The sequence below is a fragment of the Chaetomium strumarium genome (assembly GCF_033439665.1).
Source record: "Chaetomium strumarium strain CBS 333.67 chromosome Unknown B0T15scaffold_5, whole genome shotgun sequence".
Taxonomy (NCBI): Eukaryota; Fungi; Ascomycota; class Sordariomycetes; order Sordariales; family Chaetomiaceae; genus Chaetomium; species Chaetomium strumarium.
In genome coordinates, this window is record NW_026944433.1 from 566,310 (window position 1) to 582,404 (window position 16,095).

At 56.0% G+C, this 16,095-nt stretch overlaps 5 protein-coding genes across 5 annotated transcripts; 2 read left to right on the forward strand and 3 right to left on the reverse strand.

The window, feature by feature from the left end:
• Positions 1–226: 226 nt before the first annotated feature.
• Positions 227–2,501, forward strand: B0T15DRAFT_512243 (uncharacterized protein; the record flags this gene model as incomplete). Its single annotated transcript, XM_062867966.1, has 2 exons — positions 227–2,075; positions 2,185–2,501. The coding sequence occupies 2 exons, from the start codon at positions 227–229 to the stop codon at positions 2,499–2,501; spliced, it is 2,166 nt and encodes a 721-aa protein (XP_062719820.1).
• A 1,712-nt stretch (positions 2,502–4,213) lies between these two features.
• B0T15DRAFT_227819 (WD40-repeat-containing domain protein) lies at positions 4,214–6,139 on the reverse strand. The gene is made up of 3 exons (XM_062862902.1): positions 5,647–6,139; positions 4,441–5,579; positions 4,214–4,364 (listed from the first exon to the last, which is right to left on the reverse strand). Exons 1-3 carry the CDS (start codon positions 5,860–5,862, stop codon positions 4,316–4,318), a joined length of 1,404 nt encoding a protein of 467 aa, XP_062719821.1. The 5' UTR covers positions 5,863–6,139; the 3' UTR covers positions 4,214–4,315.
• A 735-nt stretch (positions 6,140–6,874) lies between these two features.
• B0T15DRAFT_557470 (adaptin N terminal region-domain-containing protein) lies at positions 6,875–10,624 on the reverse strand (the record flags this gene model as incomplete). Its single annotated transcript, XM_062870447.1, has 7 exons — positions 10,043–10,624; positions 9,969–9,982; positions 9,872–9,915; positions 9,529–9,818; positions 9,138–9,472; positions 7,125–9,085; positions 6,875–7,051 (listed from the first exon to the last, which is right to left on the reverse strand). The coding sequence occupies exons 1-7, from the start codon at positions 10,192–10,194 to the stop codon at positions 6,875–6,877; spliced, it is 2,973 nt and encodes a 990-aa protein (XP_062719822.1). The 5' UTR covers positions 10,195–10,624.
• A 122-nt stretch (positions 10,625–10,746) lies between these two features.
• Positions 10,747–12,009, forward strand: B0T15DRAFT_227882 (S-adenosyl-L-methionine-dependent methyltransferase). Its single transcript, XM_062862904.1, has 2 exons — positions 10,747–11,092; positions 11,169–12,009. The coding sequence occupies exons 1-2, from the start codon at positions 10,859–10,861 to the stop codon at positions 11,994–11,996; spliced, it is 1,062 nt and encodes a 353-aa protein (XP_062719823.1). The 5' UTR covers positions 10,747–10,858; the 3' UTR covers positions 11,997–12,009.
• Positions 12,010–12,081: 72 nt separating this feature from the next.
• Positions 12,082–13,258, reverse strand: B0T15DRAFT_227895 (actin-related protein 2/3 complex subunit 5). Its single transcript, XM_062862905.1, has 2 exons — positions 12,591–13,258; positions 12,082–12,505 (listed from the first exon to the last, which is right to left on the reverse strand). Exons 1-2 carry the CDS (start codon positions 12,971–12,973, stop codon positions 12,274–12,276), a joined length of 615 nt encoding a protein of 204 aa, XP_062719824.1. The 5' UTR covers positions 12,974–13,258; the 3' UTR covers positions 12,082–12,273.
• Positions 13,259–16,095: the final 2,837 nt, after the last annotated feature.

The window sequence follows — 16,095 nt, forward strand, 5'->3', positions numbered from 1 at the left end:
GTCATTGGCGATATCTTTGTAAACATCGACCAGCACGGGATCGCCCAAAGGCGCTTAAGCCCTCCAGGAGCCTACAATCGCCTCTGGTTATCTCCTGTAATAAACGTCATCCATCACGCACTCCTTCCGAGCCTCGCTCTCCGGGCCTGTGTTTCGCGTGTCCATGGTCGCCGGCCACGCTTCTGGGATAACCACAACTCCGTGAACTCCTCGCCAGCGCACCATCATGGCAACAATAACCATTTCCCGGCCCATTACACCCCATCGGCCGACATCCAACATCGGCTCTCTCACGACGCCGACGATTACACTTGATGGCCACTCTACGCAGTGTCCCGCTCCCGTGCCCAACAAGCACATTCCTGTGTGCCCGCCGGGGCCGATTCCCCAAGAAAAGCCGACCACACCGCCCCTGTCTCCGGTCAAAGAGGAGGACCAGCTGCAACGTTCGCTGTTATATCCCCCGGACAAGTTCCCACGGGTGGACATGGGCAGTCTGTCACTCTACAAGGTGGACGCCGACGACGTGGCTGCCGCCCTGGATCATCTCGCGCGACAGCCCCTGCCCGACCCCTCCCGGGTCTTCCCCTGGCTCCATGGCCTCCATCCGGACAACCATGTTCAGCAGACCTTCTTCATGGCCCGGAGACGCTCCCAGAGGCGGACGCCTCCCTGCCTCCGCGGGATTACCGTTGTCAAGGCTGACGGTAACTTGGACGCTTCGCGTCTGAAGGGCGCCATCGCGCCGCATGAGTTCCTCCAAGTCGGGAGCGCCACCGTCGAGTTCCTCGAGGTTGATCCCCGGGACGGCTTCTCCGTGCGCAATTTCCAGATACAGGCGGCTAAATCGGCCATGACCTCCGATATCATCGTCTATGGCGACGACGATGCGGCTGTGCGCAAGCTTGCTTGGGACATTGCCGGCGCCCAGCAGAGATGGCGCGACAGGAACGAAATCCTGCGCCAGCACGTGCCCAGGTACAACACCTTTGTCTGCGTCAGCCCGTTTGCCGAGATCCAGGACAAACACCCCGAGATCGTGGCCGTCAACGCGGAGGGGTTGCTGACGGGCAACGTGCTAGATTTCTTCAACCAGGAGAGGAGGGAGATGTACGAGATGACGCGGGCGTCAGAGATCTCGCACAACGTCTGGCTGGGGCCGTCGCCCGAGTCCGGATCGGAGGAGGAGCAGGACTACGACGTCCTGATAGAGTGCAGCGACTTGGGACGACTGAACCCTGCTCTGCTGCAAAGCATCGCTGAGGCCCCTGACGACGAGACTAAGCACTTCCACGTAGACTTCCCCTCCTCCGGGAGCATCCTCGCTCCTACCTGGTCCCATGCCGAAGCAGACGGCATCATAGAGACCTGCAAATGGATCTACCACCTCGCTCACGGCACCCGTCCTGCTCTCCCCACCCCCACGAAGGACCAGCAACAACCAGAGGAACAGCAACCCGAGGTGGAAGTCGACGCTGACGGTGACACTCCCATGACAGCAACGACTGTCTCGTCAGCTCCCCCCTGCCCGACCTCCCGTCCGCGCAAAATACTCATCCACTGCGGGGACGGCTACACAGAATCCACCATGCTCGCCGTGGCTTACCACAGCTTCAGCATGGGCCGTCCCGTGCCGGACGCCTGGCTGGACCTGCACACGACCCAGCAGCGCAACTGCTTCGCCTATCCATCCGACGTGGCCATGCTGAGCGCCATCACGCCACGGCTGCTGCAAGACTCACCCGCACGATCCGGGCAAGGACAACAACTCTCCCTGACGGAGATCGGCGAACTGGCGCGCAACGAGCCGCGCTGGTTCGCTGCCGGGTTCGACGGCTCCTTCCCCAGCCGCATTACGGAGTATATGTACCTCGGCAACCTGGGTCACGCGAACAACCCGGATCTGCTGCGGGCCATGGGCATCGGGCAGATCCTGAGCGTGGGCGAGACGGCCATGTGGCGCGACGGTGAGCTCGAGGCGTGGGGCCCCGAGAATGTCTGCGTCGTGCAGGGGGTGCAGGATAACGGCATTGACCCCCTGACGAGCGAGTTTGAGCGATGTCTGGCCTTCATTGGTATGTTCTTTTCCCTCTTTTGTCTGTCCTGACCTGTCCGGGTTACTTTGGCGTTGGTGACTCTGAGATGAGATGAGATGAAGAGAGAGGCTAACGCGTGGGATAACAGACCGCGGCCGCACAAACAGCACAGCAACGCTGGTGCACTGCCGCGTCGGCGTCTCGCGCAGCGCCACCATCTGCATTGCCGAGGTCATGCGCAGCATGGGCTTGTCGTTCCCGCGGGCATACTGCTTCGTGCGCGCGCGACGGCTGAACGTCATCATCCAACCGCATCTGCGGTTCGCGTACGAGCTGCTCAAGTGGGAGGAGCTGCTGCGTGCCGGCGACAGTACGAGCGAGGAAGCAGGCGGCTTCAAGAGGGAGCTCGAGTGGGCCGAGATTGCGCGCGAGATCGCTCTGATGAACAGGCCTTACGCGCGATGAACGGGAAGGATAGCATCCCCCGGTGGTGCAATGTGTCAGGGAAGCTGAATGGCCAGCGGGAAAGTCGACCCCTGGCGGGAGACTGATTGCTTGTGGCTTTCCTGATCGCAGGCGACGAGCCTCGCCTCCGACCTACAACAGACACCCTGTTCCGACATGGAGGGCACCTGTCCCACTGAAACAACAAAGGCAAGGGAGGCTCAAGAAGGAGGGCTGCCTCCGTCCTCAACCGATCCTGCCTCAACCACCCGACTGCGTATATTGCTTCGTCACAACGTTCACTACCTGGAATTTCACATCAGCGCCAGCATACGCACGCATACGCATACAAGCGAAAACCAGCTTTATCTATCACAAAACAACTATACGACACGACCGTTTCGATTTCTCTCATACTTCTTTTATTCCAGCGTTTTGAGTTTCCGAATCACAGCTATCTATCTATCTATCTACCTACCACGATTTTAGTACCATGTTTTACCTTCGTCTCCAATCTTCCTCCTCTAAATGTCCGAGAGGTTCTATTTGTTGGGATGGGGATGGGCAACGGATTGGATATCAGGGATGGAACGGCGGGTTGGGATCGGGGCGGGATTGGTTTGGTACAATACAAGGAAGGGATCGGTTCCGCTTATTGACGACCGGCGTCTTGCTTTCTCTGCTTCTCCGCGTTGTAATTTTGTTCGTTTGGGGGAAATATGGCTGGGTTGGATTGCCTTTTTATTTCCTTTTTCCTTGGGGATTTGGGTCTTTCTGTTTGTTTGGGTTTGTCATTTTAGGCCTCTTTTATTCTCTCCAGGGTCAGGTGGATATCAAATGGAATGGACTGGCTCAGGTATTACGAAATGGAAAACGGTTCAGAACACCCGGATAGCAAGGTGCCTTTGTAGTGATGGTGGGAAAAGGGTACAATCTCATCCTACCTATTTGCGTGTTGTTGTTTGCCTTTGCTCTGCATTGTGTGGATTCTGAATATGGCATAGTACCACTCATGAAAACGGAAGCGGTCGGGTCGAATACATCCATGACCCGTCGTGAGCCATCCATCAGCCAGACGGACACATAGCCATAAGCCAACCTCACCTATTGCGGCACATGAGCCGCGGACATATCCTACGACACGGCGGTGGGTCGGAGGGGTAAAAGCAAAGAAGGGGAGTGTTTCCTTGTAGCCAAGGTGGGCGAGGTGTACAGTGTATTCGTCCCACTCTCCATCTCTGCATGAAAGACAAGCAGGCGGAGGAAGGTATGCTATTAGTCAAATGCAGTTTGCTCATCCCGGAACAGGGCAATCACACAGTGATAGCGTCACCAGCAAGCCCAGTCAGGCTCCCCTCAACTTGGAATTCTGAATTATCAATGCTCCCAAATCACCTACTTGGGGCCAAACAATACTGAATTACCTCGATATCCAGATCCCCTCGCTTGACTGTTAATACAGACCAGGAGCAAGAGGAAAGACCAAAACGCCAACCGCTATGCAGCAAAAGGTGAGACTCCAATAACCTTCCCGACTCCCTGATCCGGAGATTCCCAAGAACGCCACGGATTGCCCTACCCTTTTCGCCGCAAGACCCATAAAAAAGCCCCCGAAGCAACCAACTCTCCATCAATAACAAAATAAAGAACCCCGACTAATCAACAACCTCCTATGAATGCGATAAGCTTCGTTCATCATCCTCTGTGGATGGCCCATCGTGGGACGGTTCGGGTGTGTTCCCTTCGCCACTTCGCCGATCCCCCCCTGCTGCAAGGTCCCTTAGCGGAAAGATTGTATCAAGACGATACCGCTCCCAATCAGCGTCGGTCCGCTCCTATGAACCGTACGCCGAGGACTCTAGCTTGTCGTCGCTATCGAGGATACTACACAGCGCAGAATCGGTAAGTAATGTACTCGATCGACTACAAAAGAGTGTGAGGGGGGAGAGTCAAAACATACGAGAACTTCTTCAAGAGATATCCCTCACCACCCCTCTCCAAGTCGATATGATAGATGTAGAAGCCGCCATCACTAGTCACGACGATGACCTGCGGTGCATTGCTGCACATGGCGACCAGGCTCTTCAGAGGCGCAGAGGCGCCACGCGCCATGTTATTCCTCGCCCCCGGCGTGTTGGTCGGCCGGGGGATCTTGATGCTCGCAAAGTCGCGCTGCGGTTCCAGCATCTCGGTCACCGACTGCGGAAGATAGGACCCGACAGCCCCGGCCACGCTGCGACCCACGATCAGAGACGAGCGCCGGAGCATGCTGCCAAGCAGACCCCTGGACGGCGCCGCGGCATCACTGCCTCCGTTGTTGCTGCTGGGACCCGCGGCTGGCGGGACGGCATACTCGGGCCCTTCGCCGCCGCGCGGTGACGAGCCGGTCGTGCTGCCGCTGGGCGAGTAGTCGGCGCTGTCGATGCTGCGGGCTCGGGACCAGCGGTTTGTGCGGGGCGAGCTTGGGGCTTCGGATTCCGCGCGAGCGGTACCTCCCGCGCCGGTGCTGCTTCTAGGACTGGCCAGGCGGAAGATGTGTATTGTCTCCGATGCGGATGAGACACAGAGCAGCGTGGAGGCGAGGTTGAACGACATGCTGTATATGCTGGATGGAATAGTTCCGCGGCGGAACTGGAAGAGTTTCTGGCCGTCTGGGACGGAGAAGACTCGGATTATCGTGCCAGTCTCGGATGCTGTGGCGAGCCGGGTGCCGTCGCTGTTCAGGGCCACGCAGGAGAGGGGCGATCGGTGTGCCTCGATCACGTTGACGGCTTTCAGACCGACCGTGTCATAGACAATGACCTCCCCGGACGTCGGCGGCACAAGGGCTGACAGGGGAGGAGCATGGGCGGGTCGCCGTTCGCCTTGGTCCTCACGCGGCTTGGGAAGTGGGTATGTCATGTAGCAGTTTTCTGACGAGGGCGACAGAGCGAAGATGCCGTTCGGGTTCGGCGATGTCGCGATCGTGGTCAGCATGGCCATGTTGGAGATATCATAGAGGTAGATCTCCTCTTCAAGCACCACAGCCAGGCGTTTCCTGTTCAACCGCACGGCCAGTACGGCGGTCGGGAAGGTGAGCTCGCAGATAATGGAACCACGCTACAAGCGGTGTCAGAACAGTCTCTAATGGCGAAAAGTACGATGCAAACAGCGCCCGTCAACAGACCTTTGTGTTTTGTATCACCAATTGGCGAGGGGAGAGCACCAGTGCCACCAGCGAGGTCGAGAAGAGCATCTCGATGAGTGAGACCCTACCCTCATCGCTCTTGAAGACCTTGGAGAATGGATCCGTGTGGTAGATACGGAAGCCTTTGGTGGTGCCGACAGCAATACAGCTGTGGTCTTGGTTGAACGTTACGAAGTTGAGTGAGCTGCCCGACATGGTGGCGTAGCTGTCGTGAGAAGCGTCCGGCTGCGGTCAGAAGGCAGGCTGCTGTGGCGGCGAGTGCGGGGGTGTCTGTCGGTGAAAGCTGTAGGGCTGAAGAGGACGTTGCTGCAATCAGATGCGGCGGTATCGCTAAGTTTGCCTGCCTATATCTGTGCATGCAGTTGTGTCCTGTCAATCGTTCCGAACGGCAACCTATTCGTGGAGACCCCGGCTTTGGCAAGACTGCCTGGTGCGACAAGAGATGCTGTTGGAGGGATCAACGATCAGCTGCCATTCCCGTTGGGGAAGATAACTGTTGTGGAAGCGCACCCCCCTCCAAACCAACCCCCCGTCAGGAGCTCGGGCCATGTCGTCATGACTCGGCCGTCACACGCAGAGCCGCTGTTTGGCCAAGCAACCGTGCACAGAGCATCGATATAAAGGTCGAATTCGCACCTAATAAGGAGACGGGAACCAGAATCACTTGGCTGTCGATCCTAATCATTAATCTAGCTTTTCTTCTGCTTTCCTCATTCTCTTTTTGTTTCTTCTTCCGTCTTGAGTTTTTATCATTTTCTACTGCTCCGCTGGTTTCTTCTAGTTCGTCTCTACAGTTTAAGGCGAAGTGCTCGACTCCCGCGCTGCTCATTGCCAGGGAGGCCGGGAGTTTGATGTAGGGCATTCCTTTGCTTTACTACTCTTACTTCAAACTGAGCGATGGAGAGGGGCCACCACCTGTCCAAGTCGTGTTCAAGCCTCGGTTTTTGATCCATTACAATTTACAACAGCTACGTTGATCGGCCCAAGATGTACCATGTAAAGAATAAGCAAGGCTAATAATGGCGGACATCCACCTTTCTGTGCCCAAGGCAGAGCTAGCTTAATAACTGTGGAGCTCTCCAACGATTGACAACGGTCCCAAGACAGCTGTTGCATTGATCTTCTTCCTCACAATTTCCCTCCGGTCGCCTGCAGTTGTTAAACGCAGCGTGGGCGGCCCCGTACCTCAGCTTCATTCGATTTCACCTCACCTACTACTAGTAGTAACCATGATATTCCTGAACGAATCCGAAATCTCGGTCACAGAGGGCGGCACAGGCCTTTCCGGCGCTGTCGACACCCCCTGCGCAATCCTGGCCTCCATCAGCTTCAAGAGCAGCGGCGGGAGGCTGTCATCAGTCGCCCTAATCGTCAATCGCACCATCTGTGAAATTAAAATATTCGTCAGCCAGACGTGACCTTCAACCCCTTAGAAAAGGGATAAGAGCAAATCTTACCTGGGTTAAATAATTAGGCTCCAACCGCAGCAGGCACCCGTATTTGCCGCCCTCCGAGGTATGCACGACACTCGCTCCGACGAAATTCTTCTGGTTCGGATCGACCCCCTGCAGCACCCCCCACCTGAAGCCTTCGACGACGCCCCTCACGAAACTCTCTGTCATCTCCCGCCCGCTGCTCTTGGACCCGGCAGCCAGCCCAAAGATCTGCTGTGCCTCGCGCGGCGCCCCGCCGATTTGCTTCCACCGCTTGAAGAAATCCTCGGCCGACAGCTCGGCAGGATCCATAAACTTGTGGATCGTCAGGGGCAGTTTCAGCGTGATGGCCTGCAGCGCGCCGGCCAGATAGCTGATGCGAATGGTTGGGCTCTTCTCGAACACCTTCTTCGCCTCGAACACAATGACTTGCTGGGCTTGGGCGCCCTGTGCCAGCGTGGTGTCCGGCAGGCCCTTGATGTCCCAGGTCAGGTTGCCCTTTTCGGACGCGTCGAGGTCGAGCGTCGTGGTGAAAGAGCTGATGAGTGCGGGTGTCTTGTTCGTGAAGTAGAGGATCAAGCACGCCATCTGGCCGCGGTACTCGGACCGCACGCCCACTTGGAGCTGACCGTCTTCGTAGAGAACGCCGTCCGCCTTGAGCAGGAGGCGGTTGAAGCCCTTCTCCCAACCGGGTGAGAGATGGGCAGCGCTGGCAAGGTTGGGCGGCTTGAGTGCCTTGGCCTCGGCGGGTCCGATATTGCTCATATCGAGACCCATGAGATCGTTGGCTGCTGAGTTTCCGTTAGCCGCGGTGGCGGACGAGGCACCGTTTGGATGGTCGTTCGCGGTAAAGGTTCTCCTAAGACTGCCCTGCTTGGCCATGGTGAGCTCGGCCACATCCGCGTTGGCGTCCTTCCCGCCGACAACCCATGTCCTCTTGTCACTTGTCCTGGAGTGCTTCTGGTGTAGCCTGGAGAGCAAGGCGGACTCGCGCTCCGGGAACGGCGGCATTTCATCGCAGACGGTTCTAAGAAGATCGTCCGTGGGCATCGTCGCCAGGGCGAGATACTCGCATGCTCTTTGCTGGAGTTCAGGATCAAGCGTGTGGCTATAGACGCTAAAGACGCTGATAAGCTGCGGCTTGATCTCGGGGAACAAGTTAACAAACTTGACGAAGCACGACAGGATCATCGCCCGGGTGCTCGACGAGCAGGCAGGGAGCTTGCTCTGGAGCGCCAGGAACTGCTCGATCGGGCTGCATCCCCTCTCCTCGGCAACAAGATGACCGAATTCCCCGAGAATGTAGGCACCGATCTTGACCAGCGTTTCGTGGCAGTGATCCTGCTTGCAGTACTGGAGCGTATTCTTCGCCGCATAGACCTGCAGCTCCTCGTTGTTCGTAATGATCTGGATCACTCTCTGCCACACCTCGTCGCTCACATGGTCCCCCGCCATGGCAATGAGGCGAAGGGATATGTCGACATACCACTGCACGTCGGTGGCATATTTCTCTGTCAGAATGGCGATCTTGAGCACCATCTCTTCCCGTATGGCGAAGTCTGCGTTCTGAAGGTAGTGTAGAAGTTCACCGACGATGACCCGCGCGTTCGTGGCGTCGCACATGCTGTACAGGAGGTCAAGCCCCTTCCGTCTGACGCTGATATCTCGGTCCTTCAGCGACCCGATAATTACATCCTGATGCTGCTTGATCGGCTCCAGCGTGTCGGCTCGGGCCGCCAAATGGGTCATGGCTTCCAATCCCAGATAACGGACATTGGTCTCCCTCGATTGAATGAAACGGCCAAGCCGAGACGATATTTGCTTCATCAAGGCATGCTCGGTGTCCAGGTGGATTATGAGGTTGATGGCTTCAAAAAGGACCGCGTTTTGCGCATTGTTCTGCTGTACGTTCTTGTTCGGCTCCATGGCGAGATCCAGGATCTTCTGGAGTGAGTCCCGGATCATTCCCCGGATATGACTGTCCTCTACATGTTGTCAGATTGCGTCCCATTGACGGCTACCGGTAACGGAACATACCTGAAGGCGGGAAGTACTGCAGCAGCCTCAGAAGCTTGACCTGAATCCAAGGGCATGGGACCTTGTAATACAGATAATCCGGCGAGTATTCTCCGTCGATTACGATTCGCTTCAGCCGCCCGGCAGCCTTTGCATATGCGCCCTTGTACTGGTCCAGATTATCTTGCGCCAAGGCCATTACCAAGGACGTCACGGACAGCGCCACCCCCAGGTCGACATCGTCCATTAGGGATATTATCCTCTCGGCCCACTGTGGCTGAACTATGCCAGGGTGTTTTCGGTAGAGTCGAAGCAATGTTAATGCAGCCTTCTTCTTAACAAACGCCTTGGAAGTCCTGTCCGCGGGTCAGTCCCAAGTCCGCAGTGGGCAAATCCGGGAACGAAAACGTACGGTGAGATCAGGAGCCTGTGGACCTCTCCGCTCAGCACTTCTCCCATCTCCCGACCACCAACGTTTGCTATGGCGTGAAGTGCCAGGCAATTGAACAGCTCATTGTGGTCCAGCAAGTCTTTCCTGATGCTGTTGAACACTAGATGCAGGAGTTCGTGCTTCTCATGCAGGAAGAGCGTCATTGCAAGATAACCGATCTGCTTTTCCGAGTACTTCGTCGCCGAGATGAGGTTGACAGCCTCAAGATGGCCGAAATCGACGTTCCAACCGAGGATGTATATGTAAAGGAGCTGCTCCCGAGTCAGCTTCCTGTCCTTGTCACGAAGAGAAATGCCATACCCACTTTGCAGACGTATTTCTTCTTATGGTATCCGCTCAGATTGCCATCTGCATCAGTGTGTCAGCAACATGCCAGGCGACAATCAGCAGAGCATGCGGACCTTTAAACTTTTGCCTAAAAGACACTCAATTCAGCATGACTGGGATAGAACGCCGAGATGACGGATGGACATACCGGATATTGGCCAACTCTTTGTTGATGCGCTTCTCCTCCAGCTCGCGTGCACGGGCGTTCCTAAGGTCGGCGATGAATTGGACGAGTCCTCGCATGTTCGAGTTGCTACTGCTGGACCGGCCCAGAAAGCCGGTTGGCCCTGAAGACGACATCTTGGAGTATTAGGGCAGCACCTCCCTTTCACAACTGCAGCGTGCAGGCAGAATCCGCAATCGAGCCAAGACCTGGACGACTTTCTTCCTCCTATACTGATCCAGCCGTGCTCGCAGTCCCGTCGGCTAATTTTCAGATATTGGCTGCCAGACGTGATGGTGACAGGCTCTCAGAAGAAATTCATTGTCGAGGAGAATCGATACCTCGGGGGCGGGTTCGGCGAGAGCGGAACAGCGGAAGACCTGACTCGTCGCGTGCGCGTGGAGGTCACCGGGAAACGGGCGCCTCGGTCACCTGCATCTCACTTGAGCGTCCAGAAGAAGTGAATTAATTCAGCAAGCCCAATCGAGTTCGGTCAGACAACGGGTGCATGTCTCGAGTAAGTCGAGTTGCTCGGCGGCGACAACGTCGCTCAGGGGGTTGCAGTGGGACTGGTCGTCCGTCCTCCCGTCGCGTTAGCTGCCGACCCCCTGCACATCAATTTGGCGCCCCGCATGGACCAAGCTCCACTTGAGCCGCAGCTGCTCGTGGCCCACCATCTGTGGCTTGCGATGCGATGTGTGGCTCTTGCCGCTTATCGATTAAGCTGTCAACTTCCGCAATCAGCTCCTGACATCATACAACTGCGGCAATGCTAGGCCATTGCCTGCCAGGACTCCGACAATGCGGCTGAATTTGCCTCGGGTCTGCCGGCCGCAGAGTCTACGACTGCCTGCAGCACCCCACTGCACGCGACGGACATACGCCGTCCAGGCTTCAGGCAGCACCGTCTTCAAAGTGTTCAACAGCCGCACGAAATGGCTGCAAAAGGAACGGGCAGCAGCCCATCCCGAGATCAGCAGGCAGGCCGACTACCTCAAGGACGAGGTAGCCATGCGCGTGTGTGAGCGGTTACTGGCATGCCTCCCCCGCCGGCCCCTGATAGTGTTCCCTACTGCACGAAACACTAACACAGCATCATCATGGCTTCCAGGACATCAAGCGCCAGTTTCCCCGCGTGCTGGACCTCGGCGCGAATTCGTGCAACATCGCCCGCGCTCTAACGCGCGAGAACCCCGATCCCGACCCGTCCAGCCCGGTCTCCCCGCCCCTTGCGACGCAGGCGAAGATAGACGAGCTCGTCGCCGCCGAGTCATCAGTCGCCCTCCTCCACCGCGACGCCGACCTCCCCTTCAACAGCCAGCTCAACATGACGCGCCACGTGCTAGCCGACGACGAGTCCCTGCCGTTCGAGCCGTCCTCCTTCGACATGGTCCTAAGCAGCATGTCGCTGCACTGGATCAACGACCTGCCCGGGGTGCTGGCGCAGATCAACAGCGTGCTGAAGCCGGACAGCCCCTTCATCGGGGCCATGCTGGGCGGCGACACGCTGTTCGAGTTGCGGACGTCGCTGCAGCTGGCAGAGCAGGAGCGGCGTGGCGGCATCTCGCCGCACGTCTCGCCGCTCGCGGACGTGCGCGACGTCGGCGGGCTGCTGCAGCGGGCCGGGTTCCAGATGCTGACGGTCGATGTGGAGGACATCGTGGTGGACTACCCGGACACGTTCGCGCTGATGCAGGATCTGCAGGCCATGGGCGAGGGGAACGCCGTGTTGGGGCGGGAGATGGGTGCCATACGGCGGGATGTGCTGCTGGCGAATGAGGCCATCTATCGTGCTTTGCACGGAAATGAGGACGGGACACTGCCGGCGACGTTTAGGATCATTCATATGATCGGGTGGAAGGAGGGTGCGAACCAACCGAAGCCGCTGAAGAGGGGGAGCGGAGATGTGAATCTGAAGGATATCCTAGAGCAGAAGTAGGGGGTTCGATTTTGTATAGGGCATTTTATGTAGGAATACCTTGAAAGACGGCGAATTGACTGACGTTACTGCGCCTACTATTAGCGGTCGGTTCTTCATCTCTTCTCTCGGTGGTTGTCCAAGTCCATGAAATGCAGTCATAACGGATGAGCTGGATCCTCCGGCAAGCATGTCTTCGCATCCCTCGTTGCAGAACGCCAACCATGTCTATAGGCAGCCGAAGACTTGCGTTTTAAACACCTTATCGCTATATTCCCCAACGCCGCAAGAGCACGCTTTACACTCGCCGCCAGTCGGTCATGACCCGGCCTATACAACCCAGCCCCGCCACTTCCACCACCTTCTCGTGCCAGCTAAGCAACACGCTCATGGCCGCGCCCGTCGACTCGGCCGGGGCACCAGGTCTCGCTCCAACCTGGCTGAAGCCGGTCGGTTGAGGCGTCATGCGGCTCGGTGTCCGGGGAGCGCTACCAGCAGAAGATGATGACGACCCAGCCATTCCCTTGTATCTGCAAGACATCGAGCATCAGCCAAATTGCCAGCAATCTTGGAATCGTAACGAAGAGACGAGGGAGAAAGGGCCAAAAAACATACAAGTACTTCATCAAAACATCCAAGCACTCACTGCCCCCGGGGCTGGAGTAGATCCTCTGGAGCATGGGAGTCATCTCGCTCGCCTTGATGCTCTGGAGCACCTCGATGACGGTCTGCAGGTGGGTCTCGCGCGCCAGCTCGCCGCCGTTGTACACGGGCGTCTCGAGGCAGCCGCGCAGCGCGCCCTCGGCGTCGCCGCCGCGCAGGAGCTGCCGCACCTGGGACTGGATCTGCCGTGCGTCGCCCTCGCTGATCTCGGGCTGCGGCGGGTGCAGCGTCGCCGTGTCGAAGTTGACCGACGAGTCCTCCTGCAGCGCGTCGATGTTGATGGTCCGCCACGCGTCGCTTAGCGTCGCTTGCGTGTGCTCGCGGATGATGGACATGGTGGGCGGTTCGAACGGGGGGAGGTGCAAGAGCGGGCGGAGCGTGGTGGATGCGGTCGGGTTTGCGGTGACGATGATGCGGCGCTTCCCGGGTGCTGTTGGTCGTTTGCCTAGGTAAGATGTTGATCGTGTGGGAGTTGTGGGCTCGAGCCAAAATCCGGCTATTCAGCAAATGCTGCTTGAAGTCGAGACGGGGTTCGTTGGGCCGTTGGTTTTGACAGAGGTGCAGCAGTTGGAGTTGCTCGACGTTGCAACCTGGAAAGCAAGCCCCGCACGGTGATTGTGGGGCCGAGCTTGGCCGGACCAGTGCGACCCACTCCGGCGCGGGAGCCTGTTGCAATTATGCCGGAGCCGGATCCGAAAGCCGGAGGTGATGTCGGATTTGAAAACAGCTTCTCTAAAACGTAAGAAGCGGCATTTCCTTGGTTTGATCGAGCTCTTCTGTACCCAGAGTATCAGAGTGCTATTGTACCAAGACGAAAAGGTGGCCACATCGTTACTACATGCCACTATCTTCTTCGTTTTAAAATTAGGTTGTTAAGAGTATTAGGAGCCTGATTGTTTGAAAGGCCGATCCTCCTTTACGTGATGTTCAATTACGAACTTCCCAAGTGATGGCGGTAAAATCATTATCACTGAGCGTGATGGGACTCCAAGGCGCAGTCAAGGATCGTGAACGGATGTTGTGAATGGATCGTGTGATGAGTGTTTATCTGGGGAAAGATAGAACAGGTGAGATGAGGTGGTGTGTTCTTCCCTCAAATAAAAGTTTGGGGAAGGCAGTATATGGGGAACGTCTCGTGTACGGATGTCGCTACCAAAAGAAAATACTCACCGCTTTAAAAAACAACCGGCAGAATTAGCCGGTATTTACAACAGCTGTATTTGGTCCTTCCCCGCAGTCGTACGTCCTTTTCCATCAGCATCCTCCTTCAACGAACCTTCTTACTATGGTTTACTACGATATCGCTACGCGCGCTCAAGCGCTTACTCTCAAGCTTATTGTTCAGCTCGATAATAAGCAGATTGAAGCGATTACCGGCGTCAAGGCCCGCGCTCTTAACAACCTCGCTAACAGAGCTCTTGAACGCGGCTTCGATCCAAATAGCTCCCGCCCTATTATCCTCGACGAACACGTCCGCGATACTCTAAAGACTGGCCGTCCCTCGAAGCAAGGCGATAAAATAGATGCGGTTCTTAAGAAGGTTCGCCAGGACCGGTTTGGTCGTAAGATAACCTGCGCTTATATCTCCATAGAGCTAGGTAATACTATCTCGCCGATGACTATCTGGCGTATCCTCCGCGCCGCTAGGATAAAGAAGACAAAGCCAACACGCAAGCCTGGTCTGACAGAGAAGATGAAGAAGGATCGCCTTGAGTTCTATCTTCGCTATTAGTACTGGACTCTTAAAGATTGGAAGCGGGTTATCTAGTCCGACGAGACATCTATCGTCTTAAATCACCGTCGTAGTGGCTACCGAGTTTGGAGGACCCCTAAGGAGAAGTTTATTAAGTCTTGCATTCGCAAGCGATAGAAGGGATATGCCGAGTTCTAGTTCTGGGGCTGTTTCTTATACGATTCAAAGGGGCCATGTTATATCTGGCATCCAGAGACCCCGCAAGAGAGGAAGGCGGCCGAGAAGGACCTTAAGGAGCTGAATACAAAGCTAGAACCTATCCTCCGCAAGCAATAGGAGCTAGAGACTGGTATAAGGCGTTTGAAACTGCGGAATCAAGGCGGGCGAGCTCCTTAATGGAGGTGGGATACAAAGCACGGCAAGCTTATACGACGAGAAGGCTCTAGTATTAATTGGTATCGCTACCAAACGGAGATCCTAATGAAGAAGCTTATTCCGTACACTAAGCAATGTAGTCCGGATGCTCTTGTTCAGGAAGACCTTGCACCGTCTTACGCCCACTATGCATAAGCTATAGTCTTCTCAGCGGCTGAAGTATTAAGACTACTTTGGTGCCCCAACTCGCCTGATCTTAATATGATCGAGCCGTGTTGGCCGTATCTAAAGCGGGAGACGACAAAGAAGGGAGCCCCAAAGAGCAAGAGCCAAGCAGAGATAGTATAGAAGCAGGCATGGGATGATCTAGAGCAGTGGAGGATACAACGTTGGATTGAGAGGATCCCGCATCATATCCAGGAGGTCATTCGCTTGAAAGGCGGGAACGAATACGCAGAAGGGAGGTCAAAGAACCGCCGTCAAGATGTGGTTCTGGCACCCGGGCCCAGTACTGAATAACCAGTAACTAGCAGATGCAGGAGGATAGGGGAAGGAGGTAATTTACCGCCTTACAGTGGTTTACAGTGGTGGCGTTCTTGGCACTGAAGGCGGTGAGCATTTTCTTTTGGTAGCGACATCCGTACACATTGTCAGGTCAGCATCCCTTCCAGAGGCCGTCTGGTCAAGTGGTATTGTGTTGTGCTCAACACAAGTGTGCACGACTATCAAAACGACCTTTATGCCATGTGTGGTATGGGCAAGGGCAGTTTTTGTAGGCCTCAGATTTGTAGGTTCAAATCCCGCTTCTAGCTGAGCTTTTTGTAACTTTTTTGCCCTTCATTTCTTCCCTTCATCTTCAACCTACTATGGGCTCCTGCTGTCAGAATGGTAACACGCAGTGATATCGGTGCCATCATGGTTGCATGTATGGTGATTTGGTTTTAGGTATGTACTAGATCGCCGAAAAATGAAACCTGGAAACTCGATATTGGTGTCGTAGGTCCCTACTTACCCAGGTAGTCAACCTCTTTATCATGCCGCCCAAGGTATCGTGATCTGCCCAGAGTTACTGTCCACGGCTTTCATCTAGCAGCCTCCTCTCTTAGTCAACTGAACAACTCTTAGTCGTTCATGAAGTAAACTGCAGTGGTGGATCAGTCTTCCCTATTCATTCAACCCTGAGAGCATCGAAGAGCCGGCAGCATATCACAAATTCAATGCCCACTTATTACTGAGCTTCCGAGGTGCCAATGTTTGCCACTTCTCATGCAACAAAACAGGAGCTCCCTGAGTGACCCGGAGAAAACCGTTGTTGGATCCCGCCCCAGGCTCGCCAGGCAACCACTCCCGGCAACAAAGTGCCAGCAGGGTGGACACCGGCACTCACGG

Excerpts from the sequence above, each read along its gene's own strand:
- B0T15DRAFT_227882 (XM_062862904.1), top strand. The coding sequence starts at position 10,859 with ATGCGGCTGAATTTGCCTCGGGTCTGCCGGCCGCAGAGTCTACGACTG. Across the intron at positions 11,093-11,168 it reads GCGTGTGTGAGCGGTTACTG|GACATCAAGCGCCAGTTTCC; the intron begins GCATGCCTCCCC and ends CATGGCTTCCAG.
- B0T15DRAFT_227895 (XM_062862905.1), bottom strand. The coding sequence starts at position 12,973 with ATGTCCATCATCCGCGAGCACACGCAAGCGACGCTAAGCGACGCGTGG. Across the intron at positions 12,506-12,590 it reads GATGTTTTGATGAAGTACTT|ATACAAGGGAATGGCTGGGT; the intron begins GTATGTTTTTTG and ends GATGTCTTGCAG.
- B0T15DRAFT_227819 (XM_062862902.1), bottom strand. The coding sequence starts at position 5,862 with ATGTCGGGCAGCTCACTCAACTTCGTAACGTTCAACCAAGACCACAGC. Across the intron at positions 5,580-5,646 it reads TGGTGATACAAAACACAAAG|CGTGGTTCCATTATCTGCGA; the intron begins GTCTGTTGACGG and ends CACCGCTTGTAG. Across the intron at positions 4,365-4,440 it reads TATCTCTTGAAGAAGTTCTC|TATCCTCGATAGCGACGACA; the intron begins GTATGTTTTGAC and ends TGCGCTGTGTAG.